Raw genomic sequence first — 21,893 nt, 5'->3', positions numbered from 1 at the left:
ACTACTTACATGATGATGCTGTCTGCAAGAATCCACAACTTGGTGTCCAAGATTATGAACAACTGATTGGTCAGACATATCTCTGTTAATACCCTCCTTAAAAGTCTGTTCTTTTGCTGCAGATCTTATTGTCCTTGTAGTAAATAAGGCTTCTTCATTTAAGCAAAAAGCAAAATATAACAAGATTAAGTTTAGAATTCAGCGTCCTTGATAAAAATCTATTCACGTGATTCACCCATTAAGCATGCAATTCAAGTGTTTTACAACTTGTATTTCAAATTAAATATAGAAACTTCAGTATAATCAGACAAAGAAAATGAAGAGATCATCAGTTCTTTACACATGTATACGGGAACTGTTGAGTCATGGCCTGAACCACTGACCCGGGGAAACAACCAGGTCAGCCCTGGGAGCACAGATGAAGGCAATTCAGCTATGTGACCCAAAGGGGTAGAGCCTGGCTCCACCTTTTTTAGACCTCATTTTAGGGCTGACTGCCACTGGGGAAGGATCTTTTTCTGGAGATCACTCCCTAGTGGAGCTTTTCTCTGTGAAGCTGGAATCTTTTGATACAGCTTTCCCATCCCTTATAGAACCTTTTTATCACGCTGATCCTCCTATCGTATTGATTTGCCCAATTGCTACAATACAGAAAAAAAAAAAAAAACAACACTGCTACCACAAAAAATGCAGAACATAATGAAACAAAAATCAAAAGAACAACTGAGATAAGTAGCTGGATAATAAATCCTTCATGAAATAAGATTTTTCTTCTGAAAAATAGACATTAGCTGCAATTGTCATTTTATTTCTGCCTATAACAGTTTAATTTAAGAGCTCCTTCATCAGGATCTTACACAGAAGCAAACAGTAATCATTTTCAAGATGAAATAACTTTTACAGTGCTTACACCTCATATAGGTGCTTCCTTAGCACTGGCAGTTAGGGAGCTCTGTGCTTCAAAGCCATTCTCTTCCTAGCCTCTGGGGCCTCCTGTCGCGAGTAACTTCTGAATGTACCAAAAATTGCCTTGGATAATAGTACAGATACAGAGAAAAGAGTATGTCTGAGTAAGGCTTAGTAGCCTCATTTTCGCAGGACTCGTCTCTCTTTCACTGCCTCCATCTCCTTGCACATCTGCCTCATTCTCCAGCTCTGCTGCAATGCTTTAAGGAACAAGGGTCCCTTGGTTTGATGGCTGCTATTCAAGCATCTCCCTGAGATGGGCAACATAATCCTACAATGGTTTTTCTAACACTACTTTTCAAAAGCGTAACAAGACAGAAGTGTCCTAAAACCTGGGCATCTGGAAAGTTATTTTCCCATGCCTCACAGACTGGAAATATGACTTGGTGAAAGATGGTCAGCTTGCAATTTGACTTTCACTGTCCTCACTTTACTGTTCCTTAAAGGTATAAGAAGAGACACAAACAGAAAAGAGGACTTTATTTTAAAAAGTGCTTGTTTTGTATTAATGAAAAACAAAAAGTAAATGAAAGAAGCTGAGAATAATAATTAATCCAGCATCACATGCATAAGCATGTCAGCAAATCTTTGCATTTACTGTAATGAAACGTAATATATAAGTACATATATTGAACATACTGGACAGCAGCATCTACTGTTGTTTTCATCATATTAGTGAACAATAGATAAGTCTTAAAATAGTGATAGTTTATATAGAGAAAAATAGAGGAAAAAATAGAGAAGTACTCAATCACATTTAGTTTTAGATTTCTTCTACACCACTTCAAAATGGAAATATATGCATGTATAAATGTGAAGTATGAACAGCAAAGCTCTCTGGCTCTTACAAGTAAAATTCAGACCTCTTAAGATAGAATTACCTTTAGATTTTGCTCTATCTGCAGGACTTCTAGATTTCATAATGTTTTTTTCAAAGTTTCTTTTGGTATTTTCCTTTCAGTAGCTGGAATGGACTGTTTTGAGTATGAAGTGGATTTCCCATATCCAGAACTTCTAACCACTCCATGAGGACCACATGAAGACTTCTTTTTATGTAAAGGTGTTGTACTTCTGATATTCTTGTACATTTGTTTAGTTATTGTTGATTCTGATTTTTCATTCTTCAAGCAACAAGACTGCAGAACCTATAATAGAGCACATCTGTTTAGAACAGGTTTTAGGGCCTACTGTGATCTGAAGTTAGATTTCACTATTAGAAAAGCGTAGAACCAGTTTCCAGAATTATACAGCAGTAAGACTACTGCTGTATGAGGGGACAAAAACAAAACAATGGAAAATAACTATTTTTAGCCAAATGCATAACTTTAAATTATGAATAATTTATTATGCTTTCCTACTTCAGAAATATACAAGTACTTTGCACTGGTTCTGTTGGATTGTTCTGTGAAGTTGCATTTTATTACAGGATCTCTAGCTTGCCAAAACAGGTAATTTTTCAGGTTATTTGACTGAAAATTAAATCACAGTGAACAGAAACTCAGCAATGAAGAGAGGAAGAGCAGCAGGCAGAGGAACCCTCCAAAACTTCATCATTTAAAAACTAAGTGTATGACTCTTAAGATCAGCAAGTGAGAAAGTTTAGCCTGTTGGCACTGGTAGAAAATCCACCAGGATGAACTAAACAAACAAAGCCCCTCCTCAATGCCCTGGGCTGCCTAAAGGAGTGTGGGCTTAAATTAGGGGATGCAGGGAGAAGAGAATTTGGAGACCGTGGAAATTCTGTACTGCAAATTAGGTAAAGGTGAGAACTAATTTGTATTAGGCAGAAATAAGTGTAGAAAACAGACAGAAAAGATTAGAAAAGCCAGCCAGGGTTGCTGGCCAGTATGTTAGTCTGACTAAAAGCCTACATTTGATCAGTCTAATCTATGCTCTTATTGAATTGTATTTCTAACCACCCATTCTATAGATATGGTCTCAGTTCTGAGCCTTGTGTGTGTTCCCTTCAGTTAGAAGACCATAATCAGAACTAGCTTGAGCTGGGGATGTAACTGCAGCAGCTTTGCAGCTTTAAGGCTGAGATTCTTCATGTGAAGATCCCAAATTCCACTGCATGTGGATAACTCTAAAAATAGCAACATGAAAATTTCAAGAAAAACAGCAACATTCTTACTTCCTAAATATCAGTGCATAACCAAATAATAGGCCACCTAAAATTTTATACATTTTGAATGTATTTTCACATAAAATAATATCAAACAGATTTTTTGTTACCTGCTCAGTTTTGCTGCCTTGTGAAAGCAGACAGTCTTGTATTATGTCTTCACTTAGCACATCAGGTTGTACTTCACTGGTCTGAATTTCTTTCTCAGTCATTCTCTGAAAGCTACCTTCATTTGCAGCTGTCTGTAGAAAGATGCTGTCTTCTCTGTTAAATTTTTCAAGTAAGTTTGTCTCCCAAACTGAATTTTGGTGCTCTTTATAGGGTAAGTGATTGACAAGTTCATTTACCATGCTGCCTATCACCTTCACAGGACTACAAGAGAAAGGAAGAGTCATTTATGTATAAGATTTTTGCCCTTTGCCTTCCTGCCGCTCTGGAAAAAGCAGGCCATTTTCCCTTCAGGTAGGATCTGTAAAGACTGCTCAAACTTGAAAGAATCACTAGGCTCTTCTTAAGAACAACCATGCAGATTTAGTTATAAAAACAAAAAAGACTAGGCAAAAAAGACACTGTGAGAAGACTGTCTCTTGTTCAACAGAGACATTTCCCAGCCATAACTGTTTTTGCAGAGGCACCAGATTGGGCTGTAAGATAAACATCTGCAAGCATGCAGTCAGTGCTAGTAAAACAATGAATGGTAATTCCTGCAGAGTACACTTGCTTGTTAAGTTCCCAGAACCAATTTGCTAAGCAAAACCTGTTTTTGACAGCTCCAAGAGCTCTACGTTATTTGCTACACACAAGCTGGTCTAAAGCAAAAGGAATTATGGAGCACAGGTTAGTAGGAATTACAAGAGTAAGCAAGATAATGTGATAATGTGATCTTTTCCCAGACAGTAGAAGTTGGAGAATTGAGATAGGATGTGGGCTGAAACCCACATAGAGGGAAAGAGGCTGATGAGTAGAGGCCCTTAACAGCCGAGATCTTATTTGTAACAGTTGCCAAGACTGAGAAAGTCTCATCCAAAATGACTTGGCAAACATTGCTTCTTACTGCCTAAATAAAGTTTGGACATCTCCATAACCAATTAACTGTATATTCATTTTACAGTTCATTGTAAAACATCATAATGCCAATGCAAAGCATAACGAAATTTCAGTCTTTAACTTGGGGAAAAAACAGGCAAGTTATTTCGTAAGCTGTTTATTCCACTAACAGTTAATGAGCTTAAGTTAATATAAGTCTGAAATAAATACCTTTCAGGTTCCAAATCAAAACATCTGGCATTATAGGGATCTCCTTTAATAGGTCTCATAAATTCTTCCACAGTAGGTAAATCTAATTGGTTCAAAATAATGAAATCATTTTTAAAAGTTTAGAAAATGCATTTGTAAAAAGGACATTTAAATATGTTTCATAAATCTAAGTATTAAACATATTAATAGCTCACTTATTTTACATCTTGCAAAAAATATGCTTTCCATTGAAGTATTTACCTGACTCAGTAGTTGATGTGTTTTTTGAACAGAGATCATGATTTTGTGAAGTAACTTGCACTAAGCATTTTGAGATGGCCATTGAAGAATCACGTATTTTTTGCTCATCAGTGTCTCCCAAAGACTGATTAATGTGACGATACGCACGGTGTAAGGCTTCAGTGTCACTGGTAGTTTGTCCATGCAAAGTGCCTGTGGAAAATGCAGTCTCATAACAGATACTATAGGACTTTCTGATTGGGAAATAACACACCACAGTCTGTTTCAGTAACTGGCTTGGACTATTAAGTGAGAACAGTGCTTTCCATTTTGGGAGAAGAAAAAATCTTTGCTACTATAAAAATAAAAATTATCAAGTTAATTAGTACTTGATATTATTGACTATTAATGCCAAATAGCCTTATCTGCAGTTTGCATGCCTTTCCTGCCCCAGCCCCCAGTATTTTTTTTCCCTCTAAAATTGATAGGGTATGTGAAATGACTATTTTAATAGAAGCTATCACAATGTCATGCTCTGGATATCTCTTTGAGTACAATCTCAATATACTGTTTATTTTACAGTTATGTTAAAGATTGACAAAGTAAAATTTTAGCCATAGTGAACCGAAGGAGATTATATTTAAATCAGAATGCAATGCAGAAAGCAATTTTCCAGTAATCAAGGGTCAAGAGGTGTGTTTCTGCTAAGAAGGCAGATTTTTTTTACTGAAACAGTTCCTCCTCCTCTCAAAAATAGTTAACAAAAGCCAAGGGCTTCATAATGACTGACAACCTAAAAACAAATGAAGATAATAAGGAAATTTTTGTTTGTTTGTTTGTTTTTCAAAAATAGCCTTTACCTGCTTCATTCATTTCAATTCCACTAACTTCTTGAGGCAGATCATGTTCACTTGGAGCTACACCTGATGTTTCAGCAGCTTTCTGAAGTTCTGTAGTTGAATCTTGTGAATCAAGTAGTACAACTAAAACCAAGAAGATAAGAGTTACAGAAAACAATTTTCCTATTTATAGTTTATCTACACTATAAAACATTATCTTAATGCTCTAGGTGGGCAAAAAAATACCACACAGATAACTACAATGCTATTAATGCTATAACTCTGAATACCAGCATGAAAAGTACTAAGTAGAAAAATAAAACTTGGTTATCACTTTTTAAAATGTTGGTTATCACTTTGAAGTGCTATTAGATTTATTTTTGAGCATTCTGGCCCAACAGATTTCCAGTAGAACACAGCAATATTAGGCTTTAAATATCAAAACAGTAAGTTCAGATAAAGTATCAGAAAGGTAGAATTTAATATTCTTCCACTGATTAAAGATTATATTTTACCTTTAGCCAGCATGCCAGCATTTGGTTCCTATGAAAAATAAACAAACAAAACAATAGTACTTTTTGAATTTCAGGAAAAAAAAATCCAGACAAACTTCAAAACCTGCTCCAAAATCTATGAACTAAAGCTGCTCTCGGTGCTTCAAGCATATGCACTTTGCTAAAACTCTCCTCTCTCAGCATCCTGTACTCTAAAAGCCCTCTTAGAAGTGACTGGATCTAAACGCTACTCTGCATAAATGAAACAATATTTTTTTCACCTTCCTGGCTCACTTCTATCAGTGTAGATTTTGTATTCTCTGTCCAAATTGCTTCTCCATACAGATCTGAGGGGTCTGCATCATCTGCTGGTGCACACCACTCTAATAGGTCCAAGAGACAGATTCCTCAATAGTCATCCTGAGGCTCCAGCCAGAGCTAATTATTTCTGGACTCTCAATACAGTTCTTAATTCAAAGGAGCAGTAAGCAGGCAACTCTGAGGAAACTAATGCTTATAGTGACATGTCACACAGAAGTGTATATCCTTAATAAAACAATATAGACCCATGACCATAATATTGTTTTGGACAGTACACACAATATGAGTTTAATATATTAATATTGCAGAAGTTTTATGATTCATGAATTAATATAAACATTTGCTATGTTACACTTTTCTTGAGCACTTAAACTCCTGACATATTTTGATTTACCTGACTTTCTTCAGTTTTAAAGGCAGGATTAGCATCTGTTTCTTCTTCAAAATCTTCACTGTAGCTGCCTGAAGAGTAAAATAAACATCAAACAGATGAAATATCCAGGGATGATAGAGCAGTATGGGAAAAGCTATTTCCCTTCCCCAGTCTCGAGGCTAAGAACATCTACTGCTGCTATTACTCTTTTTGAGAAACAGTTTTGATACTGTGCATGGTACAAAATCTACAGGAAAAAAAAGTCACATGTAACATCTCCAAATTAAACGGAAGTTTGTCTTATGACCAGATATACTTCATCTCCGTCCCCTTGTGCCCTACCTGAATTGACCCTTTTTTAAAAAAAAAAAACAAACAAACCATATTCTCCTACTTTGGGATAAAATGCTGCAAAGCTACAAAGTCGCCGTACCGTTTCTGCTGTAACTACCATGACTCCTTGCAATCTACAGAGAAATCAGGCTTCCAAGGAGAAAAGATTTCCTATGATTTACAAATAAACCCTCTTAACATTCAGGAAAAGTAAGCTCTATCGGAATCTCTAAACAAGAGATAAAACTTAGATGTGTACAAAAATATGTAAGCTGACAGCTAAAACACCGGAGTACCTCAAACATTAAGAGCCATTTCAAAATCAGGGCCAGGTGTTATTGTAAATCTTCGATGGACAGATTTATTCCTTTTTCCTATTTTCCTTTCTGGCATAGTTCACAATATATTAAAAGCCATTTCAAAAATATATATATATATATATTTTTTAAAAAGTCTAAAGTAAATCCCAAAATTCACCTATCTGCAAAACAGCTGCACAGACATACTGTGCAAAGCTGATGCAAAAACTAGATAAATTCAGATCATTAATATGAAAATTACATTAACTTTCATATCAACCATAAGCTTTACCCACAGCAGCAGAGAGATAGGGAAACAGAACTAGCTGGCTTACATATCACACTGAAAAAGGCTCACAGAAGATGCTGGCCTATCCTGTGAATCTGAAACCTAGCGAGTGCTAAGCTATTCTCTGCATAGTAGGACAAGGCAACACTGAAAACAACACAAGCTAAAAGGCTGTAGTACCATTTCCCCTTTCCAGACCTTTAAATTATATCCCACTATATATTCACATATATAATATGAAAAGCGTGTTTTTCTCTGATGTCCTGCTATGAAGACTTCACATTTGAATAGCAGTATTAATCCACAGACTGCATTGCTGCTATTGTTTAATGAAACTCTCATAATTAATAGCATACACAGTAAAAAAGATAAAAATAAATTTTTTTTAAAAGCAAGATTTTTTGAGTGAACAGCTTAGAAACCATTACCACATTTCTCTTCAGGTGTGGATTCCACTTCTTTTTCACTCCTTTCATTTCTAAGAAACAAAATAATACCGTCTCTTTTTGGAGAACAAGAATATATGCATATCTAAGTTATAAAACTTTACTGGTATTGCTAATTCTAAGAAGTATCAGAAACTTGAATTTGTCCATCAGATTAAATTACTGGTAAGAAAGGTGTCAGCAGTTGTTAAAAATAAATATTTATATTTTTACAACACTCCATATTTCAATCCAATCCAATAAAGCAATCCAACCCTTTAAAAATTACTTCCTTTCTGCATTCCCTCTGATATCTAACATCAGATTCTCAGATAAAAAATTATCAGATTTGCTTCTTGCTTTGACATGGTAAATCTGTATTAACCAAAAAAAAAAAAAAAAAAAACGACAAAAAAACAACCAATGAACAAAATACAAAAAACAAATGAACAAAAAACATTCTCCTTTCTTTCCCCTTTCCAGAACTCTGACCTTCCAACTGCTGGAGTTCTTGAGTTGTCATTCATTTACTTTAGTACTACGAAGGTTAAATCAACTTATAACTATTGAGCTGTACTGAAGATGTATACCTTCATCCATCTCCAAGCCATGCCTTACTTCTTTCTCTTATTTATTGAGATCACTTCTATCCTTGTATTCAAAAACAAAAACCACTACCTACACCCAAAGAAACCCACACAGGATCTTGTCCCACAGAATCTCAGTGGTCATCGTACTCAGATACCCAAGTCACACATGCCCACAACACAGTCTACAACTTTTCTTCCCTCCCAATTACCGTACAAATGGCGCTAACATTACAGAATCGCTGGAATTCAGCTCTTTATTTAATCTTGAATAATCAATAGGTGAGGAAGCTTCTTGTTCAAGTTTAGCAAAAAAGATCTCTTTTTCCTCTTGTTCTTCTAAGGTATCCAATCCAACTCCTGTATTACTTTGATTAGGAACAGAAGCTACAAAGGAATCTAAATGTGAAAACACAGAATAACAACAGTTAACTACAGACAGACTCTTAAAAGCTTACCAGTATCAAATTATCACAAACTAGTTTAAGGAGTCTTCATAAGATGCTGCAGAGAGAAATGAAGGATCCCAACTTGCAATAAAATAGAGGAAATTGTTCATAATAATAACTTAGATTTAGACCTAACTAACATGAAACAGTTGCACTCTCAGTTCTCACCATTTGTTTCCAGGCTGTCTCTACTTAATGAGAAAGCGACTCCATTACTCTTCTGAAGCTGCATCTTTTCTGGATGCATGTTCTCATCAGACTCCCCTGAAAGCTGCAAAGCCTTCTTGACAATGCTTTCGCTGGCTTCAAGGATTTCTAAAAGAAAAGTTGCAAAGTTTCTGACTATCATCTAAAAGCTGTCTGTATGACACTTCAGTCATCTTCCAGAATTGCTTTTTTTATTTTTTTTTATTTTGGGATCTTGTTACAGCTACAAAGATGCTCACAGGTCACGTTCATCTAGCTTCAGTTTCTATTATACATAAACCATATTTAATTAGTTTATCAGTCTATTGTATACACAGGATAAACAACTGTAAAAACTGATTAACAGTACTCATGGAGAACTGTTAATATTTATTCTGGGTAAAAAAAACCCAGAAGCTATCATTGCTCTATTAAAAGTCTATTAATTTTCTTTCATCTACTATCCCAGTGAAAGTGTCAGACTTCGAAAAATTGCAGCCATTGCTTTATGAGATACATTTGTTGCAAAGCAAATGTTCTAGAAGAAAAAAACAAAACAGTTTTTTAGAGTTCACTGACCAATACACAGTTCTTCCATTCTGCACACTTTTGCAACTGCAACATGCAGTTGCTCTCCTTACTGTAACTTCACTTCTGAGAGGGTTCAGCACCACTGTTATTACCTTACGTGAAAATTCTGCTTTCAAACAGAATGCTGACGTATTTCATAGAATCATAGAATGGCCTGGGTTGAAAAGGACCACAATGATCATCTAGTTTCAACCCTCCTGCTATATGTGCAGGGTCACCAACCACTGGAGCAGGCTGCCCAGAGCCACATCCAGCCTGGCCTTGAATGCCTCCAGGGATGGGGCATCCACAGCCTCCTTGGGCAGCCTGTTCCAGTGTGTCACCACCCTCAGTGTGAAAAACTTCCTCCTAATATCTAACCTAAACCTCCCTGTCTCAGTTTAAAACCATTCCCCCTTGTCCTATCACTATCCACCCTCGTAAACAGCTGTTCCCCCTCCTGTTTATATGCTCCCTTCAAGTACTGGAAGGCCACAATGAGGTCTCCCTGGATCCTTCTCTTCTCTAAGCTAAATAACCCCAGTTCCCTCAACCTTTCTTCACAGGAGAAGGTTTAGGAGTATCTAGTTCTTTATAGAAAACTAAATGCTAAATATTGCAGTAAATTACTAGTTAAATAAGCCATATCAAGTTTCTTCTGCTTGACCCTAAAACACACACTTATAGGCTTAAATTCTTAAAGAGATTCTCTTAGGATGTAGGAAGAAAAGCTGCTCATGTATTTTATGAGATGACTTCACAGCTCTCACAGAAAGGAGCAGAAACCGTATCTGTCTTTTCCAACGTGAATCCCCAGTCAGCAAAACAAAAAAGGAGATGCATACATCAATAACTTCAGATCAAGACCACTACACAATTCTTCCACGTGCTGATCAAGTGCTTCAATTCTAAGTTAATCACTCTGCGCTTGTACAACTAAATTATTCAAAGAAATGCCATATTCATCTAAATGAAAGACATCTTGCTACTACACTGAAGATGATAAAATGGAAAATTCAAGGTGTTGTACAGAAGATCAAAGCACAGACAGTCCACCTCCGATAGCCAAATGCAGTAATTTAAAGTACAAGGGCTGCTCTTAAAGTTATATCTCCTAACTTTTGATGTTGGCCCATGATGACAGAGGTGGATGTTGGTGGTATATGACAGTGAGGCTGAACCTTCCCACTAATACTCTGCTACATTTTGTTGCTGTCTGACAGATGGCAGCAGAGGGGCAGTCTCATAAAATGGTGCCTAGCATGGAAGTGCAGATGTAGCAAAGGTGCATCACTGAATTCCTCCGTGTGGATAATACAGTATCTGCTGAGATTCATCGACACTTGCTGAATGTTTATGGAGACCAAACAGTGTCTGTGAACACAGTGAGGTGGTTGGTGATGTGTTTCAGCAGTGGCAACAGCAGGTCACCTCCTTGGGTGCAAATTCTGATGAGCGCAGCATGCAGGCTCTTGTTCATTGTTGGTAAAAATGCATAGCTAACTATGCAATAGTTAGTTTCAATAGCTATTGAAAAATAGTGTTAGTAGCTGAGAATTTGCTCTATCAAACAGTATGATAGAATCATAGAATTGCTCAGGTTGGAAAAGACCTTAAAGATCAAGTCCAACCACGACCTTACAATACTACCCTAACTCTATTGTTGCGCTCTTCATCGTAGTTTTCATGGAGACAAATAGGAGGCAATACTTTAGGAGCAACCCATGCCATCTACCCATATGGTGCTTTATTCTAGTTATCAAGCAAATGGGAGTCTGTTTTCAGGCAGCTCACAAGTTGTTTTACACAGCTTCACACTAGCTGCAATCTCACCAGATCTCCAAGACCCTATATTTCAAAGAGAGTATGTTAGCAGAGGCAAAGATAAGCTGTCACAGATCTTCTACATAAGATTTACATGAAGAGAGACAGGAATATTCTTCAATTACACACCCAAAAACTTTACAAATGGAACAAAATTTTAAAGAAAAGCATTTTCCTTAGTTTTATTTTAGCTGTCTTAAACTCAGTGAACCAACAGACTTGCACCACTCTTTTAATTATATTTATAATATATAATATATATATAATATATATATATATATAATATATATAATATATATATAATATATATATATAATTTAATTATTAGCTTCTGTAAGCTAATACATTGAAGTATTTTTCTAGTTCAAACCAGATCCGAACTTTTTGGTGGAAAAGCACTTTCCATTATTATCTGAAAATGAAATACTGTTTTACAGCCACTGAATTCTGTAACTCAGCCAACTCCCAGACACGTGTGCCATATTACATAGGGATACATTCGACTGTTGCTACTGAAGAGAAGCACATCTTTTACTAGCCCTACGCAACTGGAACTCTGAGAAATCTACCAAATTTGGAAAAATATCAACTTAGTTGGATTTCAAAGTCTATTTTTTCACAGCCATTTTGAGCTGTTTGTATTTGTTTACCCTTGTGAAAATCACATTTTGGAGCAGCAGTTTCATATCACTACCCATATACTTGTGCTTTCAATTCTTGCACTATTTAGTCACACTTATAATATGTGGTATTCTTTAAATTCCTGCTCCCTAGAGTCAATTAAGATAAAAACCTAAGTTGCACTTAGTTTCTATTTCAAGTTGCACTTTTTTCTATTACATTTACAAAGGAAAATGTAAGAACATAAATACCAAACACACAAACCTTATATATAACAATAAATGTACATTTAAAATCTAACTTTTAATTCTTAAGCTGAGCAGGACTTACAGAATTGAGCATTTTAAACTTTTTAATATCACATAAAACACAATAAATTTGTTACCCTTAGGACTGTCAGAACCATCAGAAGTGAGGCCTCCTTCTTCTTTGTTTAAATACGAATCTTTCTTGTTGTTATGAAATTTTTCCAGCATTTTGAATTTAGACAAAGCCTTGCTCCGAGACACACTGGAAGAAGGTTTAGGGGCAACTACTTTTAAGCCATTTATGAGTTTTAATGCACAACGGACAGGGAATACAGAAACATAAAGTGTGAGAATTCAAATTGCTATTCTGAAAAAGTAACAGAACTCAGTTTTTTGTAGATTGAATTATCTACAATTTTGTAGCTATATAAAAATACTTATCTATTCTGAGACTACAAGTATATTCTACTCTTTAAACAAAGTAAGCAAAAAAACAACAAATTGCTAATTAGTTCTTTTTCCATACATACTTTGCATTCAAATAGAGTGTTCTAGGAGTTCAATATGTACATTACTTGAAAACAAAAAAAATCAACACAACTATTTCAACAGCACAAGTTGTATTGTACTACAAATCTTAAAGGAAAGCATCTAGATCGGTTAAAAGAAAAGCAGAAAAACTTAGGTAGATAAGATGTGAATTCTTGCTCCCTTTACTCAGGCTGCTAAAAAACTGCACTTGCCTGCTTAAACCCATTGGAGAACTTGCTTAGCCACTAAAATCAAATGCCTTCCATTCACATCACCAGTAATCATTTTTTACATATCAATACCAATGTTGAAAACTCTGCTTTCTCATGAAACTTAGATGACAGTCACACTCTACACTTCATACATCTTAGACTAGCAAGGTGCACAGTATGAGACTGACTTACCCAAAATTTCTTGGATAAGTACTTGGTGGGAGTAAGCTTATAAACTGGACAATTCAGAGAAAGTTCTTAGTTCCAGAATTAACAGAAATAACTCTTAATACAGTTATCTTGACACAAAAGAGAGCAGAGGCTGCCTGCAGAATGTAGCCAAGTACTTCTGTTGTCTAGAAACAGGATTGTGGGAAGATATGAACCATGTAGAATGGCCTGGGTTGGAAGGGACCTCAAAGATCACATTGTTTTTCTGACCAGAAGCTAGCACAAATCAGAAACAGATAAGATGACTAAATGAAGTTGGTGAGCATCTGGTAGATGCATGGCAAAAGTCAACATATAAAAAAATGTAGAAAAACACTTCCTGATACAACACCTAGGTTATTTATTCCCATGATTGATGTCCACTGTGAGGCATCACTTCTCTAGCTTCATATTCTCTCATATCAACTGAGAAACCAGAAGGGCTGACAGCACGTAGTATGTTGGAAGCAATGAAAAAACCCAAGGCCTTCCAAAGCAGTAATTTGAAATAAGTGCCAAACTCCTTCTACGGCTCATATTTCAAATATTAAGCCTAATTCAAGGCATAGAGTCAATTTTTGTGTTTATCTCCCAGACCGAGATGCTTTATACATATTTTGTGCAAAGGAGACTTAGGAAAACAAGACATACGCTCTAGAAAGGTAACATAAGGAAAACGTTCTATAAGCTACAGTCACAAACATCATCTACAGATCAAGTGCCAAATATTTCTTTGTCATGGTTCTCCAGAGTATTATTGAATCTTCTTGAATTCAACACCAAAGCTGTATTTAACCTTATACATCACACTAATTGCTACTGTACTTTACACATAAGTATTTCACAGAGCAACAATTATAATTCTTAATTATTCTTTGGAGTTTCTCCTCAGATAGCATAAAGATAGTTACTTAACATAACAGGTTGAATGTGATAATACATCAATTAAAATAATCCTGCAAATTAAAAAAATTGAATTTGTCATTAAGACACCAACTGTACTGTTTCCACTTCAGGGCACCACGCACAGAACAACCCGCTGCTCAGCAGGAGGAAAATAACCATATCAATAGAAAGTGCATATAATACTTATGCAGATTGGAGTCTTTCAGCTTAAAGAAACAGAACAGTGAATATTAATATTCCTCCAATACGAAACACAGAGAAGATATTTTCTATTTACTAACAATACCGATCTTAGTTAAGACTCTCAGTTACTTTCCTTCATTTCCTTATATTCAACACTGTCTGTCTGCCTACATCACTACTGATAGTGATGTACGATGCAGCAACAGTAAAGCAGAACTTCACACACTTACTGGTTTATTCAGGAAATGACAAATAAATTAAGTGGCAGCTTGCTATCATGAGAAAACTACGGCCAAAAATTCTGCAAAGGATTTGCTACGGGAAAAGCACTAGTAATATAAGGCTGATATTAAATTAACTGAACAAAGCATATTTAATAAAATACCAGACTGGAAATCTGAACGAGGAATCTTTTGTTCACTATTCTCCACTACTACATCATGGATCTCCATCCTTTCCTTCTCATTTCTCAGTTTAACAAATCTTGTTTGGAAATCTTGAAAAGTGAGACAAACAGCAAGAAGAGACAGGCAAGCGTTAAGACAGGACAGGAGTTCTGATTATCCAATTTATCTTTATCGTTTAAATGACAAAAGCAAATAGACATTACAGTAGCTAGAGGAAGGTCTTTAACTTCTCAAATATGGAAGACAGTATCCTGAATCATAATTTATACATTTCAGCCTAGAACTGAAGAACAGACTTCAAACGTGTCTAGGATAATAAGCAGAGTTATTTGAAAATGTATTTTATTCCACTTAGCTAAATCAACAGAAGTAGTTTACTCAGGTTACTATCGAACTACAAAACTAAGTGAAAACAGGTGATTAGTGTAAATTTCTACTTATTTTCCAGCATTTCTGCAATATGTGCCTTGGAAAAATCAGCCAGATAACAAATAAATACATAGTATATTTAGTCCTCCAGTCACTTGTACTACATCTTTCTGGAATGCACAGTATAGGTACTAAAGTAGCAGAAAAAAAGTAGCAGGAAGTAGGAGAAAATGAAAACCCCAAAATAGAGACAACCTTGGTGCATCATTCAAGCTGGTTAGCCAGGCTTTGTACCTTATTAACAACACAGTATCTCTCCATGTTGTAACCCAACAACATGAGCTCATATGGAGCTAGCTCACGTATTTGTAATGCTACACTGCAGTGAAGGAGAGATTCATACATTAAATTTGATTCAGGATAACAAAACACTTTGAGAATAATATTTATTAACAGGCTGCCAGGTAACGTAAGAGTCTTATCTGCAAACCAATGCGGAGGTTCAAGCCTGCAAGAATACACAAGGATTTGAAAAGTTTTGAAGAATGCCAATTTTACACTATTCAGAATTTATATCCAGCTTATGTCCTTACTTGTTATCACCACAGCAATATTATTGCTTCAGTGGGACAATTATTTTGGTATTTAGAGCGCATTTAGTAACCCTACAAAAAGCTATAAAACTAGATCATCTTCTTCTCAGTTCAGCCCTTGCATAACTTATGTTGCAATGCTGCTGTGCCTAATAACTAATCCACTATCCATATACCTGAGCAACACACTGCACAACATTCAACTGCTAAAGAATATTAGACTGAGAAAAAACTGACAAAGCATTAAAAGCATGCAATTCACAGAATTCAGTAGACACACACACACAGTATTCAGAGACAGAAAAAACAAAAAGAAGCAGTTCTAGATGTCTATCCACACTGAATTCCTTGCAGCAACACAATCTGTCAATTCAAACCTCTGCAAAAATTATCTACACAAATGAAAATCATAAAATAGCTTGTAGTGTGTACACACACAGAAATCAGCCCTTTATGTAGGGGAATTTATCACTCTCAACTTTAGCCACATACAAGCTGTCTACTTTTATGACTGCAGAGAAAAACTGAGCTTATAGTGAAAGTGCCCAAATGACCTCTGCAAAGTGAACTCCGTTGCAGCCAAACTTTAAGTCGCATAAAATGGCATCTCTTATAGTGCAGGCTACTTCTCTGCTGTGCAGTTCACAGTCTACCACAGGTTAATGCAGCTGGTACTATTTGTGAGTGCTTAGTGTGACAAACATAGCCCTCTCCCCATGAGATGACACAATTGGGAGCTATGTTTATTTATGCCACAGAGATATATTCTCTTTTGGAAAGGAGCACCAAAAAGGTTTTCTAGGAAAACCTGAAGGCCGCTCTGTTTTAAAATTCTGAAGTACTAGGTGGCACATGGCTTAATATACACGACCCACAAATGCAGATATCAATACCCAGGAGGAGGACAGATGTGCAGATAAAATAAAAACTATCAGGCTGGCAAAGACAGTGTTCAGAGGAGAGTTCAGTGCAGAGATCTACCATATTTGCCTTACACTCATAAGTAATCTCAGTTTTATTAAGTCCAACAGCCAAGACACATTGGACATCTGAATCAAAACCCATTATACACAGGTTACTTATGACTCCCTCTGAAAAAATAAGCCAGCCCCTCAAGAAAAACATGAATATGAACATGCCTGCTTCTTCTGCAGGTAAATGGATTCCATAGTTAGAAAACTGGGTAGATTTCTCTTTAAATATTTTCATGTTGAAGGAGAAGCTTGTTTTAAAGAAACCTTAGAAAGTTTGCCAGAACTGTATGTTTTATATGTTAACAAAGTGCAGATCAGGCATGCTTCCATTCTAGTACCTCTAGTTAAATTACAGGGCCTCTAAGATATCCTTGGCTTAAAAAATAAAACCAATTGAGTTGGTTTGGACAGGAACAACTTGACATTATCACATAACTACTTATGCTGCTTTGTAGTTACACTTAAACTGTACAAGAACTGTCCTCCAAAATGTCTAATTACTCTGCCCTTAGAGTACCTATTCCAGTATTTCTGATAGAAATAACTGGAGAAACATCAGAGTGCTTTGTGGGCTGCCTCAAGCATCTCAGAAAAGATGGAAGAATGCTAACTTCTAGACACCTCTGAAAATTTTCATTTATAAAAAGAAGAGAAATAAGGTCATTCTAACCTCTTACTTCTACTCTGGCCAGCAAGAACACTCTGACCTTCAGTTTCTCTGAAAAGGAGTAAAAAAATCCTACCTCATAACCACCATAACTCCCTTGCACTGCCTGACAGGAGCTCTCTCATATCCACTGGAGTTCTCCAGCAGTATCTTAAAAGCCAGAGATACGTAGATTCTAGATAACATCTATTAAAGCTATGCCTAGATGACACAATTTCTGACTAAGATTTGTCTCTGAGTTACAGCAATGCTAACAGGACAGAGCTCTACTTAAAATTAGAAGACTTTCAGTGATACCTTAACCTCGTCGTATGAAAACATGATTTCTGGGACTGTTAAGCTCCAGTTGCAAGTTATTCAAATCATGAAAACAAGAAGCCACTAATTATTACAATAACAAGATGCAATCACACTGTGGAAACTCTGTATTCACGTAGTTTATTACCAAAGAGGAAAAAAATGATGGAATGCAAACCTAGAGGTAGAAAGACTGCAAACAATATTTTCTTCTATAACTGCATGATCAAGTAAATACTGAACCAGCAGCCATGTTGTCACAGCCTTTTTTCCCTTAAGCTGTGGTTTATGGCAAGGGAAATGCTGAGTACTGACAGCAATATGTGTTTTAAACAGCTGCTGTTGTTATTCCATCTTTATGAGGAACAGGTTGGTTACAAAAGAAATCCACAAATTTCCATTGGATTCTTGAAATTCTAAGCTATATTTTCTAATTAGTATACTCTATTTACTCCTTACAAGTTTCAGTAACTTGAAAGCTTCAAGAAAAAAAAAAACAAAACCAGCAGAAAGCTTTCTTACAGTTGGAATATGATCTCTTTTTGAAGAAAGATGTGATTACATTTGAGTTTTATCATTTGCAGCACAGTGTTCCAAATAACGACTCCATTGTGAAAAGAAAGAACTAGCCCGACCCCCTGTGGCCAAAAAACTACAGAACTATGTTATTTACCACCATCATCCAAATCTTCCTCACATAGCCACCACGGCACTGCATCCTTTTGCTTTGTTTCTTTTTTCCTGAGCTCTCCCAGTGTCTCAAGAATGCTGGACTTCTTTTCTGAATTTCCAGGTGAATCGTCTGAAAGAGACTGAGTCAATTGCATACAAGATTAAAGACAGTTTTTACATTTTCTCACTATTTAACTGTATTTTAGCCACACTGTTCTTCAACGTCAGAGTCTAGCTGTCTTTACTCTCTACTATCTGCCTTTTTTGCATATGCCTAAAAAAATGAGTAAAAAGACAATAATCATATTTATGTGTATGAATACTGCATTTAATACAGTAAGTTCAATGCCAGAATCTGCAAGTCTTAAAAGTTAACTGCTTAGTAGAGTGTATGTTCCAATGAACTGTATTCGTATGTTAGTTCAATATACAACAAGCAGGCAAAATCCTGCCTACATCCCTAAATATTAAATAAAAAGCATGGGGAAAAAAAGATACGGTAGAGTAAAACCCACTTTGCTTAGCCAGGCTTTTTACATGAGCATTATTAATATTCTAAAAGTGAACTTTCACAAGCAACTTCCCAGCTCCCTGCAAATTGAATTTCAGAACTGCACTTTGTGCTTTCTTTTCCTGGAAATTAATAGAAATGCCAGAGCTATTCCAAACTGATTGCTATTAAGCTTTTGCATGCATTTTTCAATTATCTATATTGATTCCAAATGATGGCTGACTTCAGTGAAGAGGAAAAAAAGAAAACAACAAAAAAACCAATATCCTAAAAATTTAAATTGCAAAAGAGTAAGAAGAAGAAAATATGCTTCATAAGACAACAACACTTTTCTGATATGATACAACTTTAAGAAAATTAATAATAATAATAAAAAAATCTCTGGTCCTCTTCCTTAATAAAGCTCTCTGTGGTCTATGGCAGTACCCCAGTTAGCAGTCCAGACATCCAATATAAAATATATCTGTGCAGAAAATAAACCTTAAGCTACACAGGAAGCCTGACACTTCCAGTCTTTTCCCTTCCTTGGCAGAATCCTGCTTTCTCTCTCTACCCGCACTAGCAGCTCCAAAGATTAAAAGAATTACTCTAGCACACTGCAGCCTTTTGTGTCACAGTCTTAAATTCAGTGAGCATAAGGTTAAGGGGTGTGACATACTGCTTATTTTCAGCCTAGGTTTTTAGTCGTCATTTTCAAAATCAATTGTCCTAAAATGTCCTAGAGAACGCAGTAGACAAAGTCACCAAAAGCCACAAAGAATTCACATATGAAACGCATCTTAGGGCAAAATTTCAAGAGCTTTACTTTTCTAATAGTCACAAATAAGGAAATGTGAGAGCACAGACAATTCTAAAGCAACAGGACTGCACATGCTTAGTACGTAAAGTGAAATAGGTTATTTTAGGAAAGTAATCTTCTGTAGACCACTGACTCCTGTTGTATAAAAAACATTACTGCAAAATTACTCTGTATCTAAGGGCTCAGTGTGTATGCACCTCACAGGAACATCAATAAATCAAACATCAATCCTCCAAAGGCACTGTGTAAGAGAAAAAAGAGAAAAAATAAACAACCACAATCTGACTAATGCCTCTGACCAAAAACATTTTCAGTTTCACTGTAAGAAACAAAATGCCTGACCAAGCCTCAGAAACAAAATCTTAGTGCTCCACAAGTTGCAATGTAATGAAACAGAATTTTTGTAAATTATGAAACTGCCGTAGAACAGGATGTAGAACAGCAATTTCTTTATGTTGGCTCAGTGACACAGAACAAAAATGTCTTACATTTTTAATAAATATCCTATAAATAACAACTTCCTTATACTAGTCACTACATAAGTAGCTGTGCTGTTGTCCCCAAAGGTTTGGCTGCCTCTTGCCGGCCTCAAGTACCAACAGGTGTTTGATGCAAGCTTTGTTGTCACCTGCTGTTTCTTTTACAGCTAACCGTATCGTCTACTCTGCAGTCAGAACTTCAGTGATGCTGGTGATCCTTGGAGTATTGTAACTAAAGTAACTGAAACTCCCAGCTGTTGCTCTCAAGTTCCGGAAATTTTCTGTGTCCGGCCATATTGTCAACTGCAGACAGTAAAGCTGCAGCAGCTGGGAAAAGAAAAGCTGACACAAACATGCTACAGTTTTTTCAACATGTCAATAGTCTTAACAGTGAAACTTACACATTTATTTTCCAAAAGGAAAATTAAAGCTAAAAAAATAATAATCAAATCTTCGGACCAGTAATGGATTTTCAAGAATCAGCAAGAGGCACAGATAATCCTTATTTTCTCTCCCGTACAAAAGAACCTCTCAGCCTTTCAGGAAAATAGTCAACCGGAAGAATAAAAGAAATCAGCTGTTTAATCTAAACTAAACTAAAAGCAGAATGAGTCAGTTTCAAGAGCTGGAACAACTGTAGGGCAAAAAAAATGGACCTTACCACCTCCTACAGACAAGAAGAAACTTAAGAAAGTAGACAAGCAAAGGCAGAATTGGATCCAGAACCTAAGACCAGTTGTCCTAACTATTTCATGAAAAAGCCTTGTTTCGAGTCTGCTCCAAATTATGGTATTTTAATATATTTGACCTTTTAATAAAAAATTAAAAACATGGTTAAATGTCAAATATTACTCTTCTGAGTATAATTTGACAGATTTCCCAATTAAGGCAATACAGCCTTTCCTGTGATAGCCTTCTATCTCAGCTGTTACCACATACTATGTGGGATAAAAGCCAGCCCAGAAGTCTAGAAGCAGATAATAGGTGTTTATTTTTTTCCCCTATCTGTGCATTGCTTGTGTCATTAATAATTGTTTATGAGGGTGGATAGTGATAGGACAAGGGTTTTAAACTGAGACAAGGGAGGTTTAGGTTAGATATTAGGAGGAAGTTTTTCACTTCCTCCTAACATCTAACCTAAGATAGATATTAGGAGGGTGGTGACGCACTGGAACAGGTTGCCCAAGGAGGCTGTGGATGCCCCATCCCTGGAGGCATTCAAGGCCAGGCTGGATGTGGCTCTGGGCAGCCTGCTCTGGTGATTGGTGACTCTGCACATAGCAGGAGGGTTGAAACTGGATGATCACTGTGGTCCTTTTCAACCCAGGCCATTCTATGATTCTATGAAATACGTCAGCATTCTGTTTGAAAGCAGAATTTTCACGTAAGGTAATAACAGTGGTGCTGAACCCTCTCAGAAGTGAAGTTACAGTAAGGAGAGCTATACTACAGAGACTCTATTATCAAAAAAAGCAAATAATAGAAGCACTGTGCATGAGAAAGAACTTGCATAGCACATCTTAAGGAAACTTCAAAACCAACGATCAGCACACTCACCAGCTATATCAAAATGACAGATGATACATTGTCAACGGTTTACGGGCTGGTTCGGCCCGGTTCCGTGACTAGAAGGGCGGAGGGATCCGCGGATCCGCGCC

General features: G+C 36.3%; 1 protein-coding gene across 1 annotated transcript in view; it reads right to left on the bottom strand.

The window, feature by feature from the left end:
• The window catches only part of CEP162 (centrosomal protein 162), a 52,727-nt gene that overhangs the window by 19,643 nt on the left and 11,191 nt on the right, over positions 1 to 21,893 (bottom strand). Inside the window, 13 exon segments of the mRNA XM_010707658.3 lie at positions 10 to 152; positions 1,848 to 1,892; positions 1,895 to 2,111; positions 3,202 to 3,463; positions 4,349 to 4,430; positions 4,589 to 4,780; positions 5,428 to 5,550; positions 5,922 to 5,949; positions 6,616 to 6,683; positions 7,944 to 7,993; positions 8,740 to 8,926; positions 9,145 to 9,291; positions 18,448 to 18,586. Coding sequence (XP_010705960.2) covers positions 10 to 152; positions 1,848 to 1,892; positions 1,895 to 2,111; positions 3,202 to 3,463; positions 4,349 to 4,430; positions 4,589 to 4,780; positions 5,428 to 5,550; positions 5,922 to 5,949; positions 6,616 to 6,683; positions 7,944 to 7,993; positions 8,740 to 8,926; positions 9,145 to 9,291; positions 18,448 to 18,586 — 1,683 coding nt within the window.

The sequence above is a fragment of the Meleagris gallopavo genome, chromosome 2, assembly GCF_000146605.3.
Source record: "Meleagris gallopavo isolate NT-WF06-2002-E0010 breed Aviagen turkey brand Nicholas breeding stock chromosome 2, Turkey_5.1, whole genome shotgun sequence".
In the NCBI taxonomy this organism is placed as follows: domain Eukaryota; kingdom Metazoa; phylum Chordata; class Aves; order Galliformes; family Phasianidae; genus Meleagris; species Meleagris gallopavo.
The sequence above is the reverse complement of the archived record's forward strand: the minus strand, read 5'-3'. Positions and strand labels throughout refer to the sequence as shown.